The sequence below is a fragment of the Bacillus rossius genome, chromosome 3 (genome assembly GCF_032445375.1).
Source record: "Bacillus rossius redtenbacheri isolate Brsri chromosome 3, Brsri_v3, whole genome shotgun sequence".
NCBI lineage: Eukaryota > Metazoa > Arthropoda > Insecta > Phasmatodea > Bacillidae > Bacillus > Bacillus rossius.
Window position 1 is genome coordinate 14536663 of NC_086332.1, and position 21462 is coordinate 14558124.

At 37.1% G+C, this 21462-nt stretch overlaps 1 protein-coding gene across 1 annotated transcript in view; it reads left to right on the plus strand.

The window, feature by feature from the left end:
* The window catches only part of LOC134530257 (A disintegrin and metalloproteinase with thrombospondin motifs adt-1-like), a 128979-nt gene that overhangs the window by 60804 nt on the left and 46713 nt on the right, over positions 1–21462 (plus strand). The window contains exons 14-15 of the mRNA XM_063364948.1: positions 314–417; positions 3632–3755. Of these exons, the coding sequence (XP_063221018.1) occupies positions 314–417; positions 3632–3755 (228 nt within the window). The remainder of the gene's footprint in view (positions 1–313; positions 418–3631; positions 3756–21462) is intronic.

Genomic DNA, 21462 nt, shown 5'->3' on the forward strand with positions numbered 1-21462 from the left:
CCCCTTTCTTGAACCTTGAAGTGGGGGCAAACGGGGGCAAAGAAAGTGCTGTGTAATCAATTATTAGATAGTAAAACTGCTTAAAAAGCACCATTTTCCACCTTGAAATACAAATTTTCCCGATGGAGGACCCCCGGACCCCCCGCTTCAATAGGGAGGGGGGGATCAATGATTCTTTATAAAAAGGTATATTGCCCCCCCCCCCCTTTTGGAAATTTAGTTGTTGCGCCCCTGCCGTCACTGTTCGGAGGCTGTCGTTGGTTCGCAGAAGCTGAAGAAGATCGCAGGACTAATGCTCCGTGTGTGTCCCCAGGTTTCCAGGCTCGCAAGAGGACCTGCGACAACCCGAAGCCCGTGAACACTGAAGAAGGCTGCGAGGGACCCAGCTTCGACGTGGTGCTTTGCAAGGACGACAAGGTGCGGAAGGGGGGGAGAAAAACAACATAACCTACCAGTTCCAGGCTTTGTCCTATCAGCAAAGATGCGCTCATTATAACGTTAGCCTTCGCGGTGGCGCGCGCGTGATGTACCGGGTGAAAGGGAGTTAAGTTGCCTGCGTTCAGTCAGAGCTATTTTCGGGTCTTCTCGGCTTCATCGTGCCGCATCGCAGCTGGCGTCACGTGGAGCGGACGCTATAACCTTCGTTGATTTTTTCCCGTTGTGATAGTCTCGGCTGGAATGCTTGCCAGCAGAGATCGCCGCAGCGTCTCTTTGTAATCGCCGTGCAAGGAGAACCGGTGTGGTTGTGATGGAAGTAAAAAAAAAAAAAAACATTTTAAAAAAAGAAACAGGGATCTTTAGCCTTTCTGTGTGACGTCAACCACGCAACTGTCCCATGGATAGAGACCTGCAAAATTCGCGGTTTCGATGGCCTTCAGGATAGACTGCACGCATACCCCTGTACACTCGGGCAAATAACGCAAGTTCATTGGCTGCCGACTTGTAAGTCGTCTCAGCTGGTTTGTCTGTGATTCGATCCTTCTTTGGTTGAGGGTTTATAACTGGTTGAGATTCGTCCAGATGAACAGTAAGCCAATAGCAAAATTATCTAAGAGGTATATGTGTTTGAATTCTAGCATATCACCGAATGAATCCGCGAATTTTGCAGGTCTCTACCCATGGATAGTGAGAGGGGAACCAAGCTGCACTCAAACATTCTGTAGCTAAAGGCCCTGTCACACCGTCAAATACTTGTCTCCAACTATGTTAGACCATAGAGTTGGAGGGTTAGTATTGTACGGAAAATGGCTACCAATTTTCTCCATAAAATCATTTTTTGACAGATAATCTCAAATATGTTTTCAATCATGTCACACTACCAAAGTTTATTTTTGGTCTGAGCTATCTCAAACTTTTCCAAATATATTTTAGTTTTGAAATCAAATAACGCATCACAGGGATGGATGGAATTTTTGAACGTCTTATGCAAATTGTACATTATTTAAATTATTTCAATATATATAAATTTTATCCTCAAAAATATTCGTTACATAATAAAAATAAATGTTCAGGATTTTTTTAAAGTTTTAGAAACATAAATTCATTTTTACCCACTAAAATATTTCGCATACGACATTCACAACATCCTTATTTTAGTTATTTCACTTTTATAACCACTTTAATCGCCCTCGTTTTCCTTCGCCATTTCAAAGGTCGTTTGTGACGGTTCGTTTTTGATAGGCTCGATTCTTATTGGCTGATTACATCCAACATCCATCATATTTTAGAACCTGTCCTATGTGCAAAATATTTGATGGAAACTCAAGTCATCGAACTTGTCAAACAAACATGGCTGCGGTAGTGACGATTTTCGGTGACGTCATAACTATAAAACTTTACATGAGACAACATATTGGAAAGTGTTGGAAGCGAACATTTGACAGTGTGACGGGGTCTTGAGCAAACACAACCAAACAGTAGGGGCAGGCATTTTTCGCGAATAATTCTGAACGCCTACTAGACTGCAACAAGGTATACGCGCACCAGTGGTTTCTTCCTTGTGATTGGCGGTCGTCTGCGAGAGAAGTAGTTGCCTTATTTGGCTGAGCCACTCAGGATGCATTTGGTTCCGCAATGAATTACTGTGATTGGTGTTTTAACAATCGTCATGTACCTGAAAGAAACTCACCCAATCACGAAACACAGACGATGCTACAGTGTTTTAACTTTCAGCTAGACTAGGAATCTTTTCGCGAAATATGCATGGCTCTGCCAATCAGCTTCGCAGTCCACCGTTGATGGGTTTACCTTAATTCGCCATTTTGTGCACCACTGTTCTATTGAATTTAAAGCAGTTTGTAATCTGTCTGCTGCGAGTTATAAAATACTAGATCTACTAAACAATACCTTCTCGTCTGCGTAGCAGCCAGACTGGACTGATCGGTGTGCGGATTTAGGCATATCATGGGTAAAATATTGCCTTGTGGGACACTCCTGCTTTAATTATTTTTGAATCAGACTGTGCCCCTTCTGTCGTGACTATAGACAATCGATTTTCTAAATACGAGGCAAGTAATTTAACATAACAGTCGGGGAAGCCAGTTTGATATAATTTAAAAACGTTTTTTCAAAAACGTTAGCAATAAATAGAATCTTAAAAAATTGTTGAATTTTCTTAACTTAGGCAAATGGCTATTCCTTAGGTTTTCAGTTTGTGATGCTTTCCATGATCATTTGCTTAATCACTTTATGAAGTTCCTCAAAGCACGCTCTTGACATTATAAAATATTTGAATAACAATTCTTCATGGTCCTGGAGTTCTATACACGGACGATGGTATTCGTCTAACTGTTCCCTTTTTTTTCGGTTTGTTTCGTGTACCCAATATCGGCCTAAGTTTTTTTTTTTCCGGTTTGCGAATTAACGCTGAATTTGGAAGTTCTTCTTCATCCGAGCTTGAAATTTTCGAACGAACTACGCAGGAGGAATTCCGATGTCAAACTGAACACGGCGAAGGGTCCTGCCGTTGTCTGTCTGGCCAAGCTGCTAGGACGGGCTCTGTCCCGCGCATTTCCTACCAAGCTGTTCGCTGCTGTTCGCTGCTGTTCGCTGCTGTTCGCTGCTGTTCGCTGCTGTTCGCTGCTGTTCGCTGCTGTTCGCTGCTGTTCGCCACGACGCCTGTGCCGGTGCTGACCGGCGGCGGAGTGAGTGGTCAGTGTAACCACTCACCACCAGGGGCGCTTGCGTCCCTGGTCAAATATTCCAGATACAAATAAAATTCAAAGCGGACCACGAGTCCAAGTGCCCAACCCCCGCATGGTAGACTCTTTTCTACTCTGTCCAACACTTCATCCAGACCATCCTCTTGTCTCCTGTAAATTCCTGCACGTAATGCATGCCAATTTTGCATCCCGCATGAATGTGCCCATGGGTTTTCCCTGTGTCTATGCAGGTTTTACACAAGGCCCAACCTATCTCTATAGTTATATAGTCTAGATTTAAGAGTGAGGGGAGTTGGTCATGGCGCCAATCGCTGCCATGGCTGGCCAATCCCCTCCTAGCACATGATGCATGCGACCCTCTCCCCTGCATGGCTAATACCCAGCATGTCTAGGCGTATAGGCTTCGGCCTGAGACGCACCTAGGTCCATCACATCAAATAAAAACAAAAGAAAATTCGCCTGTGCCGCAGATCTGCAAGAAGGGCAAGCGGCGCTCGGCCATCGACTACGCCACCAAGGCGTGCGCCGAGTTCAGCAAGCTGCTGCCTGACCTGGACAGCGAGCCGTCCGGCCTTCAGGCGCCGCACGAGGAAGGCAAGTCCCGCGCCCGCCATCTTGCGACCACGACCCCCCGCGCGCCTTCGCGAGACACTCCTTCGGGAACCAGCACAGCACGTGGCTATGGTCATTTTTGCATGCATGAAATACGTTTTTTTTGTTGACGTGACAACGTCTAATAAATCGATGAACACCGGCTGCACGCACGAAAAGTGTCCCGTTACGCACATTATCCCGTTACACTGTGTCCCGTAACGCTCATCGTACGCTTGCGCCGCATCTATCTCTCTTCCACTCGATTGGAACAAACCATCGATTTGACTTTTTTCGAGGCACATTAAACTTGAAACACTCCCATTCGTTTCTTCCTTTTCCTATCATCGTCCTATCCTTAACAGAATAACACAGATTGGTAGAAGTTAAATAGCAAACATGTATAAAAGTTATAGTTAAAATAATCTCTTCGTTAAAGTAATAAACATATTTGAATTAATGAGTGCAAATAAAAGTAAATTTATCAATTAAATTGTGAATTTCATTTCACTCCTTCTTTGTATCCATACAAAATAGTGATAATTCAATCAAAATGATTCAATTTTATTCATAAAAGTATGCAATTATTTCATCAATGTTTTGTTATGACGTTGTCACGTTAAACTATCTTCCGTAAATCGACTTTACAGACAACCAATTTTTTTCCAGATACCTAATACCGACCATTTCCTAAGAAAATTGCCGCGTAATTTAATATTTTAATTGATATTTCATCCAAGCATAATTTTTCCAAACCATGAAAAAGTAAATAGAATATTCAATTATTTTATTTTTGTTTCACCGTGCTTATTAATATGCGCAGTTATCCAGGGAAAGGTTTATAAATAAGTTTTTTAACTATTGGAGGCACTTACTGGGACAACATAAATCATAAATTCCCGGGTAAAGGTCCGTTCAACAATTGCAATGTCCTAAACTGTGTCAGACGGACACTGATCACTGATTGGCCCACGTGACCATCTGACGTCATGTGTGGTCCAAATACATTGATCAACTTGAACTTTTTGTTCCAGTCAGTGTCCTGCGGTAGCAAAGAACAACAACCCAACACTCGCGATATTGGAATTTCTGGTTCCCGTTTCAAAAGGAAAACAAAATAACGCACATTTATTAGCATTTACTTTTGCCTTATAGAACAAATATCATTGAACGCCCACAAATTTCACAAGTTAATTAAATATTCAAAATTTAGCTGCGTACACATTTAAAAATCATGAAAATAGTAAACAAAAAACAATCGAAAAACCAATTATTTTTGCTTTTGGCGCTTTGGTGACCACTTTAAAAATCAGTAGTTTCTGACATCGGACATCGCAATTGTCGATAGAGCTATTTTCCGTGCCATAATGTGACGTCATTCACATTAGGATGATGACACGGACCACCCACAGGTTCGGACTATTGTAGACGGGCCTTAAGAATCCGAACCCGGTATTACTGCGAACACTTTTTTTATGTAGTGACAAAGCGGTTTTCTTGTAAATGTAAAAATTTACAAATATCTGTAGGTTTACATTAATATTCCTTTTCCATTTACAAACAAAAAAATTTATAGTGTAGCTCGATTCCGAGCGCGGCAACAACATGGAGGTGTCGGCCTAACGAGTGGATGGCTGTTCTGAAGTTTAAGCCAATCTGGTTTCGGCGGTCGAACAGCAAAGTAAACCTTAGCTTCGTGAGGGATAATTCTAGAACTTAGTTTAACGGGGTTGTATCCTACACTATTTTGCTTGAAATATTTCGTGTTTTTGCACACGATTTAAAATAAATTCGTCATATAACCGTATTTAGTTGTTTTAAAAAGGTTTTTTCTACTAAAAATTCATTATTTAATGTTTTTTAAATGAAATCATGTGGTATAGAATCTTGGATTAATCGTTCTCATGCACCCTTCGGCTTAAAAGTCTTTAATTTTAATATATATTTAAATTAAAAAAGGTTTTTAACCAAAAAAAGTGGAAACCCAAGTTGTTCATGATTTTAGGAAAACAGTTATTTTATTGTTTTGTGAATGATATACTAAAAATAAAGAGTTTCAGGATGAAGTATACATATGAATTGTTCATCCAAAACTATATGCCACATTATGTCATGCATTTAGTACATGCTAGGACTGGCATAAAATTTTGCTTTTAAGTTCATTAAAACATTAAATGAAGCCTTTTTTAACGCAGAAAAGTCATTTAAAACAATTAAATGCGATTATATTATAGAATCATTTTTAAAAAATGTGCAAAAATATAAACATTAGAAGAAAAGTGATTTTAGATACAACCCCGTTAAAAGCATGAAAGGAACTCGCTATGAAGAATCGTAAAAATTCCATCATAAAGTGAGGAACGAGTGATAAACTTAATTTTAATTAAAAAATGTTTTGCTGTTCAGGTTGTAAATAGGGTTTAAGAAGAAGAGCAGGGGGGGGGGGAAAGGAGGGAGGAGTTTTCGGTCTCAATTTAACTTCAATTATTTACACGGCAAATTGCACACCTGCGCTTCCTAGCTTCCAACCACAAAGCAAGAAAGATAGAGTCGCAATTCAGTGCTATAACTATAACGCTCTTGTTTTCTTTTGAAATCAGCGTACTGTTCTGTATTTATCGGCAACCTAACAACCTAAAAGTCATTAACTTTCCAAACGAAAATGTTGGCTATTTTTTTTGGGGGTCGTTTGTTGCTGGGAATATTCACCATAAATGTTTCAAATTATCTGTTTTCCAAATACGGAACAACCAAAAAAAAACTATGTTAAACTCCTTTATATTTTATTTCAAAACTTAAAAACTGCGTAGCCGCAAAGTACGAGTGCTAAAACCACAACCTCAGTTAAAATAAAAAAATAATAAAAAAATACACACGTCTGCACATGTGCACATAGCATCCATGATTTTTTCATTGCTACCAAGATAATTGAACATTGTCAACAATTATTACAAAGTATAATATTATGACGATATACTCAATGCGCAACTCCGTAAGTTCTGAACTAGGAATGTTTGTAAAATTTCTTTTTTTTTATTTAAGTTATTATGTTTAAGAAACTTGTATGTTTTCTTTGTATTTAAAACTAAATTTTTGATGTTGGGATTTCTCAACCGCACAGTTTTCCAGTGGCCATATTCCGCCTGTTCAGTTGCCCCCCCCCCCCTCTCACTGCTTACAATCTCCAGGGCTACCCCAGGAAACGGCGCGGGAGCCTCAATGCGCGCATGGCAGGGTGATCTTGAGATGGCTTACCATTGCCTTCCGCACATCACTTAAGCCTGAAACCGGGAAACTGGTTTGACACGCGAGTGGGTAATCTCCGACACGGCTGGAAATAGAAACCGGTATCGGAGTCCTGAGACTAGTCATCAGGCAAAACAGTAGGACAGGTTTTTTCCCCCCCCATTAGTTGTTACTTTGCTGTTTTCAAGGACGTTTTATGACGTGGTTAGCTATTAATTTCCGATAGTTGTAAGTCGGAAACTAAAACGTGCCATTATAAATGTAACGGATTGGGAAAAAAATTGTTAAGGGTAGGCACCAACTGTAACGATAGGTCTTTATTGAGTGTTAATCCAAAATTATGGTGATTCCAGTACTTTCAAAGACAACATTTAAAAGAATACCTGTCTGTAAATGTGCAAACTTTACGGAAACGTTTTATTTATATAATCTGGGCTAACCAGAAACACAGCATGTACCAGGAGTGGTGGGGAAGGAGTCAATCATGGTCTTCAGGAAGAAAGTATCTCAGAATTTGGCTGGCGTGCTACCGGAGAGAACATAGAAAACAGAAAGTAGGTTGTTGGTTCTGGGATTCGAACCTGGACATGTTTCAGTGATAATCCGGAGACTTTCCACGGTGCCAAATGGGTTCATTTTATTCAAATACATTAATTTTTGCAAATCATTAATTGGCCATGAAATCATGAAAATTTATTAACGAATATGTTGCACGTATTAACGTGTTATAAATATATATATTTTTCAAAATATGAGATAAGCCTGTGAGATATTTTTATTTTGTTCCAAGTACAGTAGCGCCATGTAAACGACGCAAAGATAAAAGTATTTCGGTCCAGTTCATTTTAAAGTTTTGCTTTTGGTGAAAGCATGTCCAAAAATTTCACAACCAAACGCAACTGGGCTACACATAAGCACTTATTTTTTTGTGCATTTAGAGCTGCTCAATAGCTCCACGCAATTTACCGGCCAACACGTTGGTGTGGCAGGGAATGGAATTAGGTATGTTTTGAAGGATTTTGACCATAATTTAGTTACAGTATTCGTAAGGAACCATCGGAACATATGATGACAGGATTCCTACAAATAATGACGGAATGCATCGCCATGACAAATAGTTTTTAAGACAGCTTCCCAGAACGTAACGGCATAACGTTTCACTTAACACGACCAGGTATACATTAGTCAGGCTAAAAAGTAGCAAGTTTCTCTTTCCGGGGGTTCAGCATCGTATCTAAATTTGTTCTCTGCACTTGAACTATTTAATTCCAATCAAACAAGACACTTCATTTACTCCGGAACAAAATAGAGAAACTTATTTTCGGTTGAGAGACCTCCATCTAACAACCCGAAGTTATATTAAAATGTACATGTTCCCATATGCATATGCCTAAAAGTCTTTATTCTGTGATGATCATCCGTAAATGAGAGATTTAAGTTAAAATGTCTTAAGAAATAATGAAAGCCAAACAAATTTTGCAAACACAATAAAATGCAGTAAACAAAGTTAAAGGAAGTAGTCATGGGGTACTTTGTGCGTTTCTGAACGAGAAGAGTGAAGCTAAAAGAAACGGAAAGAAAGATCAGAGGAATTCACTTACCGATAATGGCGGTCGTTCGTTTACATTCGTTTCAGCTGTAATTCACCGCAGTAACATGGGTGTATTGCCGACTGAACGATGTTTTTTTTTCGGACAGTAGATTACATTATATATATATATATATATATACACACACACACACACACACACACACACACACACACATACATTTTAGCTACAAAGAGCATAGATCACATCGCTACTCAAAACAGGCAATAGCAGATTATACAAAAGTAAAAATAAGGCTACCTATTAGCACGTAAATTAAAGGAAACGAAAGATGTGGCATAAGCGGCTTCACTTCAGACATAGTTAATGCTTACTTCAGCGGTGTATCTCTTTGAGCGACATGTCAGGAGGACGGGACGCTTAACATTCACTGACATCCCATCATTCCCGGATATATCAGAAGCTCACCGCTCTCCTGTGAAACTTCGCGGTCAAAATAATAAAGAACCTTCGTTCCGGGAGAATAAATTCATTTTCACTATGTTATATTATTTAAAATGTCACTGGCCTGACTCAAGTAACATTTTTTTTTCAGTCACAATCAATTAGACTTACGGAAAATTACCCTTTTATATATTTATATATATTTAAACATACATACATATACATACCCTACCTTGAACTGCATTAATTTAATAACGATTTTATATATTGTTCACGTAAATCACCTAACAAAAGCAATGAACATAATTATATCATATACATATATAATCAAAAATAAACAGGAATTGCCAAATTAAACGCAGAAATAAGATTTTTCTTCTTCGGAAACTGTACCGTGATGATTATAGCCGAACTCCATCGTGATGAGAACATGATAAACGACAGAAAATAATATTCGGCGCGATCTAGTCAACACACGCGTTTTGTTATTTATTACATAAAACTTTCAAATGACGACGTAGGCTAGTGGGGCGTCGAGAGATTCTGATTGGCCGAAAAAAAATATTACAGTTTTAGCAACTCGATTTAATACTAATACCCGGCTTATGTAAATGTGTATTATCGTAATGCACGATCGCAGCTATTTAGATCGAATCACACGGACTTAAACTGTTATGTATAATACCGTGCTGGGCTTGTGAAAAGATTACGTTGAATTTGGCCGCGCCTTAAGTCTTGGTCTCACACGCAATGTTGATTTTTTCGTTATTTTTTCGTTATTACTTTTATTTTAAGGGTTATTTATAAAATATTAACTCGACACCTAACTTACATTTGATGTTCTCCGTGTTATTACACCAAGGTGAATATCTGTTGAAAAATATTTGTGACAAAACAACAAATGCGACGGAGGTATCGAGATAAAAATAATTTTGAAATAACCGTTAAAAAAAGTAGTGACGAGAAAACGAAAAAAAAATAATAATAATAATGATAATAATGCGAAGATGCACGAGCACGGATAATTATTGGTGCGCCTGACTCGAGGTAAGTGAATGCGAGGTTTCTCGACGAGGCGCGACCAGAGATTGTGAAAGGATACAGATAGAGCATTAGCCGGCAGACGTGAAGGGCCCCCCCCCCCCCGGGCCCGTATATATATATATATATATTACTGATTTTCACATACCAATAAGGTGGAAGTTTGTTTATAGTTGTATCAGCTGTCCTAGCCTGCTTTTATTGAATTGTAGATAGCACAGACACAGTTAATTAACACACGCACGTGAACTGTAATAGTGCTTCCAAAATTTAGTTTTTGCGCCAAATCCGAACAATACTGCGTGTCGCCTCTTTACCTTATCGAAGTATTCTCTTGCGAGGCACTTCCTTCCGTACCAGCTGGAGGTACGGCCCCATCCATGCCAACCCAGGCACGGACTGCCTGGCGCTGTGTCGAAGCATTATACACCTCTGCCCGCGGCGTAATTCCACCGCACGTGCGTCGGCGGCGACTCGCAGTCCATCGCTCCCCGAGGCTCACAGCTCACTCCCCACTCCCGCACTATGGGGCTGGTGACGTCAGACCGGGAAGCGACGATACCGCGCCCAGTAGCCGGCCATAGAACCAATATCGATGTACAGTATTAAAGAAACTGAATCAAACCAAAACAATGAATAATAAATAAAAGAATTATTCATAAAAATTAAACAATTAAAAATACTGCGACTTAGTTTTAAAGATTAAAACGGTAATTTAAAATTGAAATAATTGAGAAAAATCAGAATAGCCAAAATAAAATATAAATAATAATTGTGGCCTGGTGGCCACAACAACCCCTAACAAAAAAAACTTTGGTAGATAAATTAGCTAAAGATAAACGCCAAATTGATAAGTGAGACAAACATTACGTTTACAAATTTAGTAACTAAAAATATGTTTTGCTTAGCTCAAAAGATACCTAGAAAAAAATATGCAAATAGGAAACGTTAAGATTAAGAAAAATATAAAAGATTAGAAAACCTTAACATCACAAAGCACATAGAAGATATGACTAGATAGCACTACAAATAACTGCATATTAGCAGGTAAATCTTAAAAGCTAAGACAAAAAAAAAATCCAAATTTTAGTACATCAGTCCAAAAACATGATATTAGCAAAAATTGAAATGGTGTAGTCCAACAGTTAGGATCGATAAATTAACTTGGACACTTCGATCCAACAAGACGTACTCAAAAATAAATCAGGAATTTAGGTCCCGCCTTACAAATTTCTTTATGTGGCTTAAATGGGCCCCTTTTTTAAATCTTATTAGGCCTTTCGACGTCTTGCAACAGAGCGGTTACAGGTCCCAAAAACTTTATGATCTTCAAAGGTCCATCATAATCATATTCTAACTTCGCAGTTTTGTACATAGCTTTATTACTTAGTACAAATTGCTTACATAAAACTTCATCTCCTATCTTAAATTCATCATTCACCCGTCCTTTGTTATAATATATACTTATTTTATTTTTAGCTTTTTTGCAAATTATCAGCTGCTTCGCCCCACATTTTTTCCTGCAGACGAGGACTTTGAGTACTCAAACATTTCGGATGCAAACCCCAGCAGTTAAGGATGCGGTACGTTTCTCCCCAAAAATATTTCTGACGGCGTAAATTACACAGTCATATTGAAAGCCAAATTTAAAATATGGATGATACTATCCCACTTAAAACGATGATTGCGTTGTAGAAAAATAGTAAGACCGATCTTGATATTTTTGTTCATTCTTTCCACTAAATTAGGATTCGGGTAATAAGGACTGGTAGTGATATGTTTGATACCCCAATGGAGGCATATGACTTAAAAAATTTTACTAGTAAAATAAGTGGCATTGTCCGACACAATCTGTCCCGGGCTACCAAACATGCTCCACACCTTACTTTCCAAAGCTTTTATAATATTTTCACTTTTCATACTACGCAAAGGAAGAAATAAACAAAATTTTGAAAAAAAAAAAAAAACATCCACCAAGGGTGAGCAAACAACTATTACCAGCTAGGGATCTTGGAAAAAACCGCTGGTAGCGGGGTATATACCTTGTTTCAGTCTAATAGGCGTTCAGATATCAATCCCTGATTTCAGGACTGTGAAAATCGTGTCCATCTGTGACGTGTGTGTTTTTCAATGTTTGTTTTGGCGAGTGACAATTTCGATTGACTATTTCGATGGATGGAGCCAGTGGCGTAGCCAGGATTTGTGTATGGGGGGTGTTAAGAAGCATCCCCCCTCCGTATTAAAGCGGGTCCGGGGGTCCTCCCCCGGGAGAATTTGGATTTTAAGGTGTAAAATAGTGCTATTTTAGCAGTTTTCGGTTCTTAAATTTAAATATTGTAATGGTAAATTTTTTATTAATTTTAATATGAAATTTGTTTGAGTGGTGAACAAGAAATTAATTAAAGATTTGGTGCTAAGGGGAGGGGGGGGGTTGAACCCCTAAACCCCACACCCCCCTGGCTACGCCCCTGGATGGAGCCACATAGGTCTCTACTGCGCAGCACGCTCCTCATCGCTAGTCCACGCACGTCACGTCACGTTACGTCAGTTGGGCCCGCCCGTCTGTCACGCTCCGCGGAGCGACACGCGCGCATCCTGGCGGCGGCCGGCCGAACCACGCCGCAGTCTCTCCTCTGCTGCACGGGCGCGCGGGAGTTCTCTCCCCCCTTCGCTTTGGGCGTCCTTGTACTGGAAAACAATTTTTTTAAAAACCCATTTAGAAAACGAACAAACAGGGCTACCACCGCAGCCAAGTAGTAGGCTTCTGCTGGTCGCACGTAGCAACGTAAACGGAAGAGCTGCAGCCAAGTAATCGGCTTCTAGACGTAAACGGGAGAGCTCAGCACTGCCGAGTTAATCCGCAAGGGTCCATCTCCGTTTACGTGTCACATATATGACGGGCCTTAGACCTGGCTTATAAACTACGCAAGAACGTAAGATGCAAACTATTGAACAACCTCATTTTAGAGTACCTGTTTATGAACTACGCAAGGTGCAATAGCTGGGGACCGGAAAGATTCGTCGGTCCAGTGTCCTCTGGGAAAGACTCTTTAAGACCTCTGTAGACACGGTGGCAAATACCACCGTTCATTGGCTGCCGACTTGTGAGACGTCAACAGGGTAGCTTGTGATTGGTTGCTTCTTTTGTTTAGTGTTTGTAATTGGATCAGTGACCTCCAGATTAACTGTGAGCCAACAGCAGAAGCAGCATAAGTAGAGACCGGAAAAATTCGCGAATTCATTTCGCGATAGGCTAATATACAAATAGTTTTACCTCAGTGCGGCCTCTGCTATTGGCTCACAATTCACCTGGATGACTCTGGGCCAATGAGAAACGCCCAACCAAAGCTTTATCGAATCACAGGCTGCTACGCTGGGACGTCTCACACGACAGCAGCCAATGAGTGGGTGGCATTTGACCGAGTGTACGTAGAACTGTGGAGTTCATCCTACAGGGCATTGAACCCGCGAATTTTTCAGGTCTCTAAGCATAAGTAGTACATATATGTATTTGAATTTCAGCCTATCGCGAGAGGAAACAGCTATATCTTCCGGTCTCTAGCAATAACGCAACGCAGCTTTCAATAAATTAAAACTATTTTAAATTCTTATGCCATTCACTGTAAGGTCGGTTCTGTTCATAGGAAGCTAGGAAATGTTATTCTATGAATTTTCACATAGAGTCTCGAGCTTTTATTTTGTAAACTGTTGAACTTATTAATGGCATTAATATAATAAATTTTAAACGGTTAAACGTATTACATCAAAACCATTCTATGCATTTGCACAAAAATGATAGTTACGTAGTTATAATAAAAAAATCCAGTAAAAAAATTTAAGCACTTTGAAATAAGTTCAGTAGTCCTTAGTAAATATTTTTTTATGTTCGTATGGATACACCAGTCACAAATACATTTTGTATTAGATCAGTAGGTAGACTTAACTTAACGGGTATTCCACATCCCATTAATTATGGGATGAGTTTTGGCAGTTGTTACGAACGCCTTCGAACATCAAAGGAGCGTCAAACACACACACCAAACACAACACAAAACACACATCACAAACAACTAAAACACACAACACACAACCAAACAAACAACTAAAACGTACAACACAAATAACCTAAAACACACAGAAAACACAAAACCCATAACTCAAAATACATAAAACAAATATCACAATACACAAAAAAAACAAAAAATATAAAACAAACACAGACAAAACAATACATAAAATACACACACCACAACACAAAACACAATCATAACAAAACAGACACCACAAAACACAACACAAAACAGACACCACAAAACAAACAGCAAAACACACAACACCTTAAACACAAAACACAATCAACACAACACACAAAACACAATCAACACAACACAAAAAACACACATAACACAAAAACTCTAAACAAGAAACAAATTTCAATGCAAAATACATAACACACACAACTCAAAACAAAAAAAAACATATAACACAAAACACATAAGCACAAACCACAAAACACACCACATAACACACCAAAATTCACTACACACACCACACCATACAACACATACTACACAACACACAACAGAAACCATATAAAAAACACATGACACAAAGCATAACACACACAAAAAAAAATTACAAAAACCAACAAAACACACATCACATACAAAAAACACAACACACACAACACAAAAACACATAACATAAAACATAAACAAAAACCGAACACACACAAAAAACACCAAAAGCACACCACAGGACACATCACAACTCACTACTCACAACATATACTACACAACACACAACACAAACCACACAACATAAAAAACACACATGAAACACTTAACACAAAACACACATCACAAAATACAAAAAACACAAAACACACATAACACACAAAACACAAAAACACAACACACAAAATGCATTAAACAAAAACACAAAACAAAAAAATATGAAACAAAACAAATATCACAAACAACACAACAATCAATTAAACTCACAACAAAAAACACACTACAACAAAAAACACCTAAAAAACAAAACACAATACAAACTACACAAAAAACACACTACACACAACACAATAAACACACACAAAACACACCATCCACAACTTAACAAACACCACATTCCATTCACCACAAAACACACACCACATAACACCACATTCCACACAACACAATCAACTCAACACACCCCACTCAACACACCCCAATCAACACACCACTACACACAACACACTCCACACAACACACACCAAATCACACTCCACACAACAAACACCACATTCCATTCACCGCAAAACATACACACAAACACACAAAACGACACACACAAAACGCATAACAAAAACATAAACCACAAAACACCAAAAACACAAAACAAAACACACAACACACACAAAACACTTGACACAAAAAACACCAAACACACAACACATAAAACACACAACACATAAATCACACAACACATAAATCACACAACACATAAATTACAAAACACATAAATCACACAACACATTAAACACAAACCTATAAATCACACAACACACAACACAAAACACATAAAATGCAAAACACACAACACGAAACACAAAACACACACCACAATACACACACCACATCTAACACCACATCACACATCACTCATCACACCACACACCACAAAACACATAGGTCCAAACACCACACACCACATAACATTCACCACACAACACACCAAAACTCACTACATACACCCCACCACACTACACAACAGACAACACAAAACACATTTCACAACACTAAAACACCAAAACATAAACCACAAAAAACACAAAACACTTAAAACACACAACACATCAAAAACCACACACCACAAAACACTCACCACACCACACACCAAATTCACTACAAACACCCCAACAAACTACACAACAGACAACACAAAATGCATATCAACATAACACTAAAAGCACCAACACAAAACATATACAACACAAATCACATCAAACATTTTACACATAAAACATATAAAACATAAAACGCAAACACATAAATCACAAACACACAAAACATAAACACATAAAAAACAAAACACACAAAACAAAACGCATTACACAACACTAAAAACACTAAAACATAAAGCACATACAACACAAATCACAGAACAAATAAACAAAAAAACACTTATATACACAACACATAAAAAACAAAACACATAAAACACACAACACATAAAATGCAAAACACACACCAGAAAACAAACACAAAACACACAAAAATAACACAAAACCCACAAACCAAAACACACACCACATCAAACACCACATCCAACACCACATCCAACACCACACACTCATAACATCAGTTCACACACTACACACCACATTACACCACAAAACACTCACCACACCACACACCAAATTCACCACACTCCCCACCACACCACACAACGACAACGTGAAACACAACACACAATAATAAAAACAAAAACACATAACACACATACAAATAAACACATACAACATAAAAAACATACAACACAAACCAAATACAACACAAAACACATAAATCACAAACACATAAAAACATATAATACATTAAACACAAACAGATAACACACAAAAAACATTAAAGACAATAAAAACAAAAGACAATAAACACAAAACACAATACACAACACTAGAAACACCAACACATAATACATAAAACACAGTAAAACATAAAAAAAAGGACAATTAAACAAAAAACACACATAAAACACAACACAAATAACACACAAAACATACAAACACAATTCACAAAACACATAACACAAAACAAACAACACAAAACGCCAAACACACGCCACAATACACAAAACAAACACACACCACATCCAACACCACAGCAAAGACCACACATCACATTATACATCAGTCCCCACACCACATCACAACACCAAACACTCACCACACCCCACACCAAATTCACTACATACACCCCACACACTACACATCAGACAAAACAATACTCATATCAACATAACACTAAAAACACCAACACACAACACATAAAAACACAACACATAAAACATGCAACTCATAAAACACACAACACATAAAACTAACAACACTTAAAACACATAACACAAATCCAAAATACAAAACACTTTAGAAAAAAACACACCACAAAAACACAACACTAAACACACCACACAACACAAAACACATACAACAACACACATAAATAACAAAACACATAAAACACATATAATACAAACACATATAATACAAACACATATAATACAAACACATATAATACAAACACATATAATACAAACACATATAAAACAAACACATATAAAACAAACACATATAAAACAAACACATATAAAACAAACACATATAAAACAAACACATTAAACATAAATCACATTAAACATAAAACACATTAAACATAAAACCCATAAAACATAAAACAAAAAACATAAAACACATACTACATACAGCACATAATACACACAACACATAACACACAACACATAATACACACAACACATAATACACACAATACATAATACACACAATACATAAAAACACAAATCGAAACACACAACACATAAAACACACAACACATAAAACACAAAATGCAAAACACATCACAAAAACACACACCACAAACCACACATAACAGAACAGAAAACACACACAAAACAACAAAAAACACACGCAACAAAAAACTCAAAACCACAACAGAAAACTCATTATACATAAAACAAATCTCGAAACACAAAAAACACCAAACACATAAAACACACAACACAAAACATATAAAATGCAAAAACCAATATACACGAAAACAAAATACACACCACAAAATACACACCTCACAACACAATATCACACCACACTCCGCACACTACAAATTCACACCACACAACACACTTCACACCACATTCCATTCACCACAACACACACAAAACGCACATCACAACAACACCTAAAACACACAACACAAATAACACACAACACATATAACACACAACACACAAAACACTAAAATGTAAAACACACACCACTGAACACACAACACGAAACACAAAACACATAACACCAAACACACGCCACATCACACACCACATCCAACAGCACAGCAAACACCACACACCATACCAAGCATCAGTCTACAAACCACATCCCAACACAAAACACTCACCACACCACACCACACACCAAATTCACTACATATAACCCACCACACTACACAACAGAACACAAAACACATTACACAACACTAAAACCACCAACACACAAAACACATATAACATAAAACACATACAACACAAATCACATAAAAAAATTTAAACATTAAACATATAAACATAAAACACAAACACATAAATCAAAAACACATAAAACTAAACACATAACAAACCAAACACACAAAACACAAAACGCATTACACAACACTAAAACATAAAGCACATACAACACAAATCACAGAACAGTTAAACAAAAAAAACTTAAACACACAACACATAAAACACATAACACATAAAAAACATAAAACACACAGCACATAAAAAACACACAGTACATAAAACACATAAAATGCAAAACACACACCAGAAAACCAACACAAAACACACACATGTAACACAAAACACACAAACCAAAACACACACACCACATCAAACACCACAGCAAACACCACACACTTAACACATCAGTCCACACACTACACACAACATCACACCTTAAACACTCAACACACCACACACCAAATTCACTACACACACCACACGACACAACAGACAACACAAAACACATAACACAAAAATAAAAACACAAACACACAAAACACATAAAAAACACACACATAAAAATACAACACAAAACACATACAACACAAAAGACATAAATCACAAACACATACAACACAAAACACAAACACATAAAATAAATTACACATAAAACACAAACACATAAAACAAACACAAACACATAAAACATAAAAATAACAAAACAGCATAAATATAAAACGCATTACACAACACTAAAAACACCAACACATAATACATAAAACAAAGTAAAACATAGAACAATTAAACAAAAAACACACAAAACACACACACGTAACACAAAACACACAAACCAAAACTCCACCACATTACACACCATATCCAAAACCACAGCAAAAACCACACACCATACCAAGCATCAGTCCACACACCACAGACCACATCATACCACAAAACACTCAGAGCACCACACACCAAATTCACTAAATACTCCCCACCACACTACGCAAAAGACAACACAAAATGCATTACACAACATTAAATACACCAAAACACAAAACACATACAACATAAAACACATACAACATAAAACACATACAACATAAAACACATACAACATAAAACACATACAACATAAAACACATACAACACATAACACATACAACACAAATCACATACAACCCAAATCACGTACAACTCAAAACACGTACAACACAAAGCACATACAACACAAAGCACATACAACACAAAGCACATACAACACAAAGCACATACAACACAAAGGACATACAACACAAAGGACATACAACACAAAACATATACAACACATTAAAACATACAAAACAAAACACATACAACACAAAAAACAAATCACAAAAAAACATAAATCACAAAACACATAAATCACAAACACATAAAACACAAACACATAAAACACAAAATCATTAAACACAAACATCAAAAAACACATTACACAAAATTAAAAACACAAACACATAAAACACAAAAAAACGCATCACACAACAATAAAAACACCAACACATATTACATAAAACACACAACACACAAAACACAGAACAATTAAACAAAAACACATAAAACACACAACACATAATACACCAAACACATAAATAACACAACATAAATCAACACAATACATTAAACACACAACACATAAAACACACAACACTTAAAACACACAAAACTTAAAACACACAACACTTAAAACACACAACACATATACCACATAAAAACACAGCACAAAAACACACAACACATAAAACACACAACACACAAAACACACAACACACAACACACACAACACAAAACACACAACATACATAACACATAACACACAACACATTACAACACTAAAAACATCAACACACAAACAACATAAAACACATAGAAAAACATATACAACATAAAACACATAAAACACAAAATATAGAACACAAACACATAAAAACACTAACCAATAAAACACAAAACATCATTACACTAAACTAAAACACGAACACATAAAACACATACAACACTAAACACATACAACACTAAACACATACAAAAAAAACACATACAATACAAAACACATAAAACACACAACACAAAACACACAACACATGAAACACATAAAATTCAAAACACACACCAGAAAACAAACACAAAACACACAAAAATAACACAAAACCCACAAACCAAAACACACACCATATCAAACACCACATCCAACACCACAGCAAACACCACACACTCAACACATCAGTCACACACTACACACCACATTACACCACAAAACACTCACCACACCACACACCAAATTCACCACACTCCCCACCACACTACACAACGACAACGTGAAACACAACACACAATAATAAAAACAAAAACACACACAACACATACAAATAAACACATACAACATAAAAAACATACAACACAAACCAAATACAACACAAAACACATAAATCACAAACACATAAAAACATATAATACATTAAACACAAACACATAACACACAAAAAACATTAAAGACAATTAAAACAAAAGACAATAAACACAAATACACTATAAACACCAACACATAATACATAAAACACAGTAAAACATAAAAAACAGAACAATTAAACAAAAAACACACATAAAACACAACACAAATAACACACAAAACATACAAACACAATTCACAAAACACATAACACAAAACAAACAACACAAAACGCCAAACACACGCCACAATACACAAAACAAACACACACCACATCCAACACCACAGCAAAGACCACACATCACATTATACATCAGTCCCCACACATCACAACACCAAACACTCACCACACCCCACACCAAATTCACTACATACACCCCACACACTACACATCAGACAAAACAATACTCATATCAACATAACACTAAAAACACCAACACACAACACATAAAAACATAACACATAAAACATGCAACTCATAAAACACACAACACATAAAACTAACAACACTTAAAACACATAACACAAATACAAAATACAAAACACTTCAGAAAAAAAAACACCACAAAAACACAACACTAAACACACCACAGAACACAAAACACATACAACAACACACATAAATAACAAAACACATAAAAACATATATAATACAAACACATATAATACAAACACA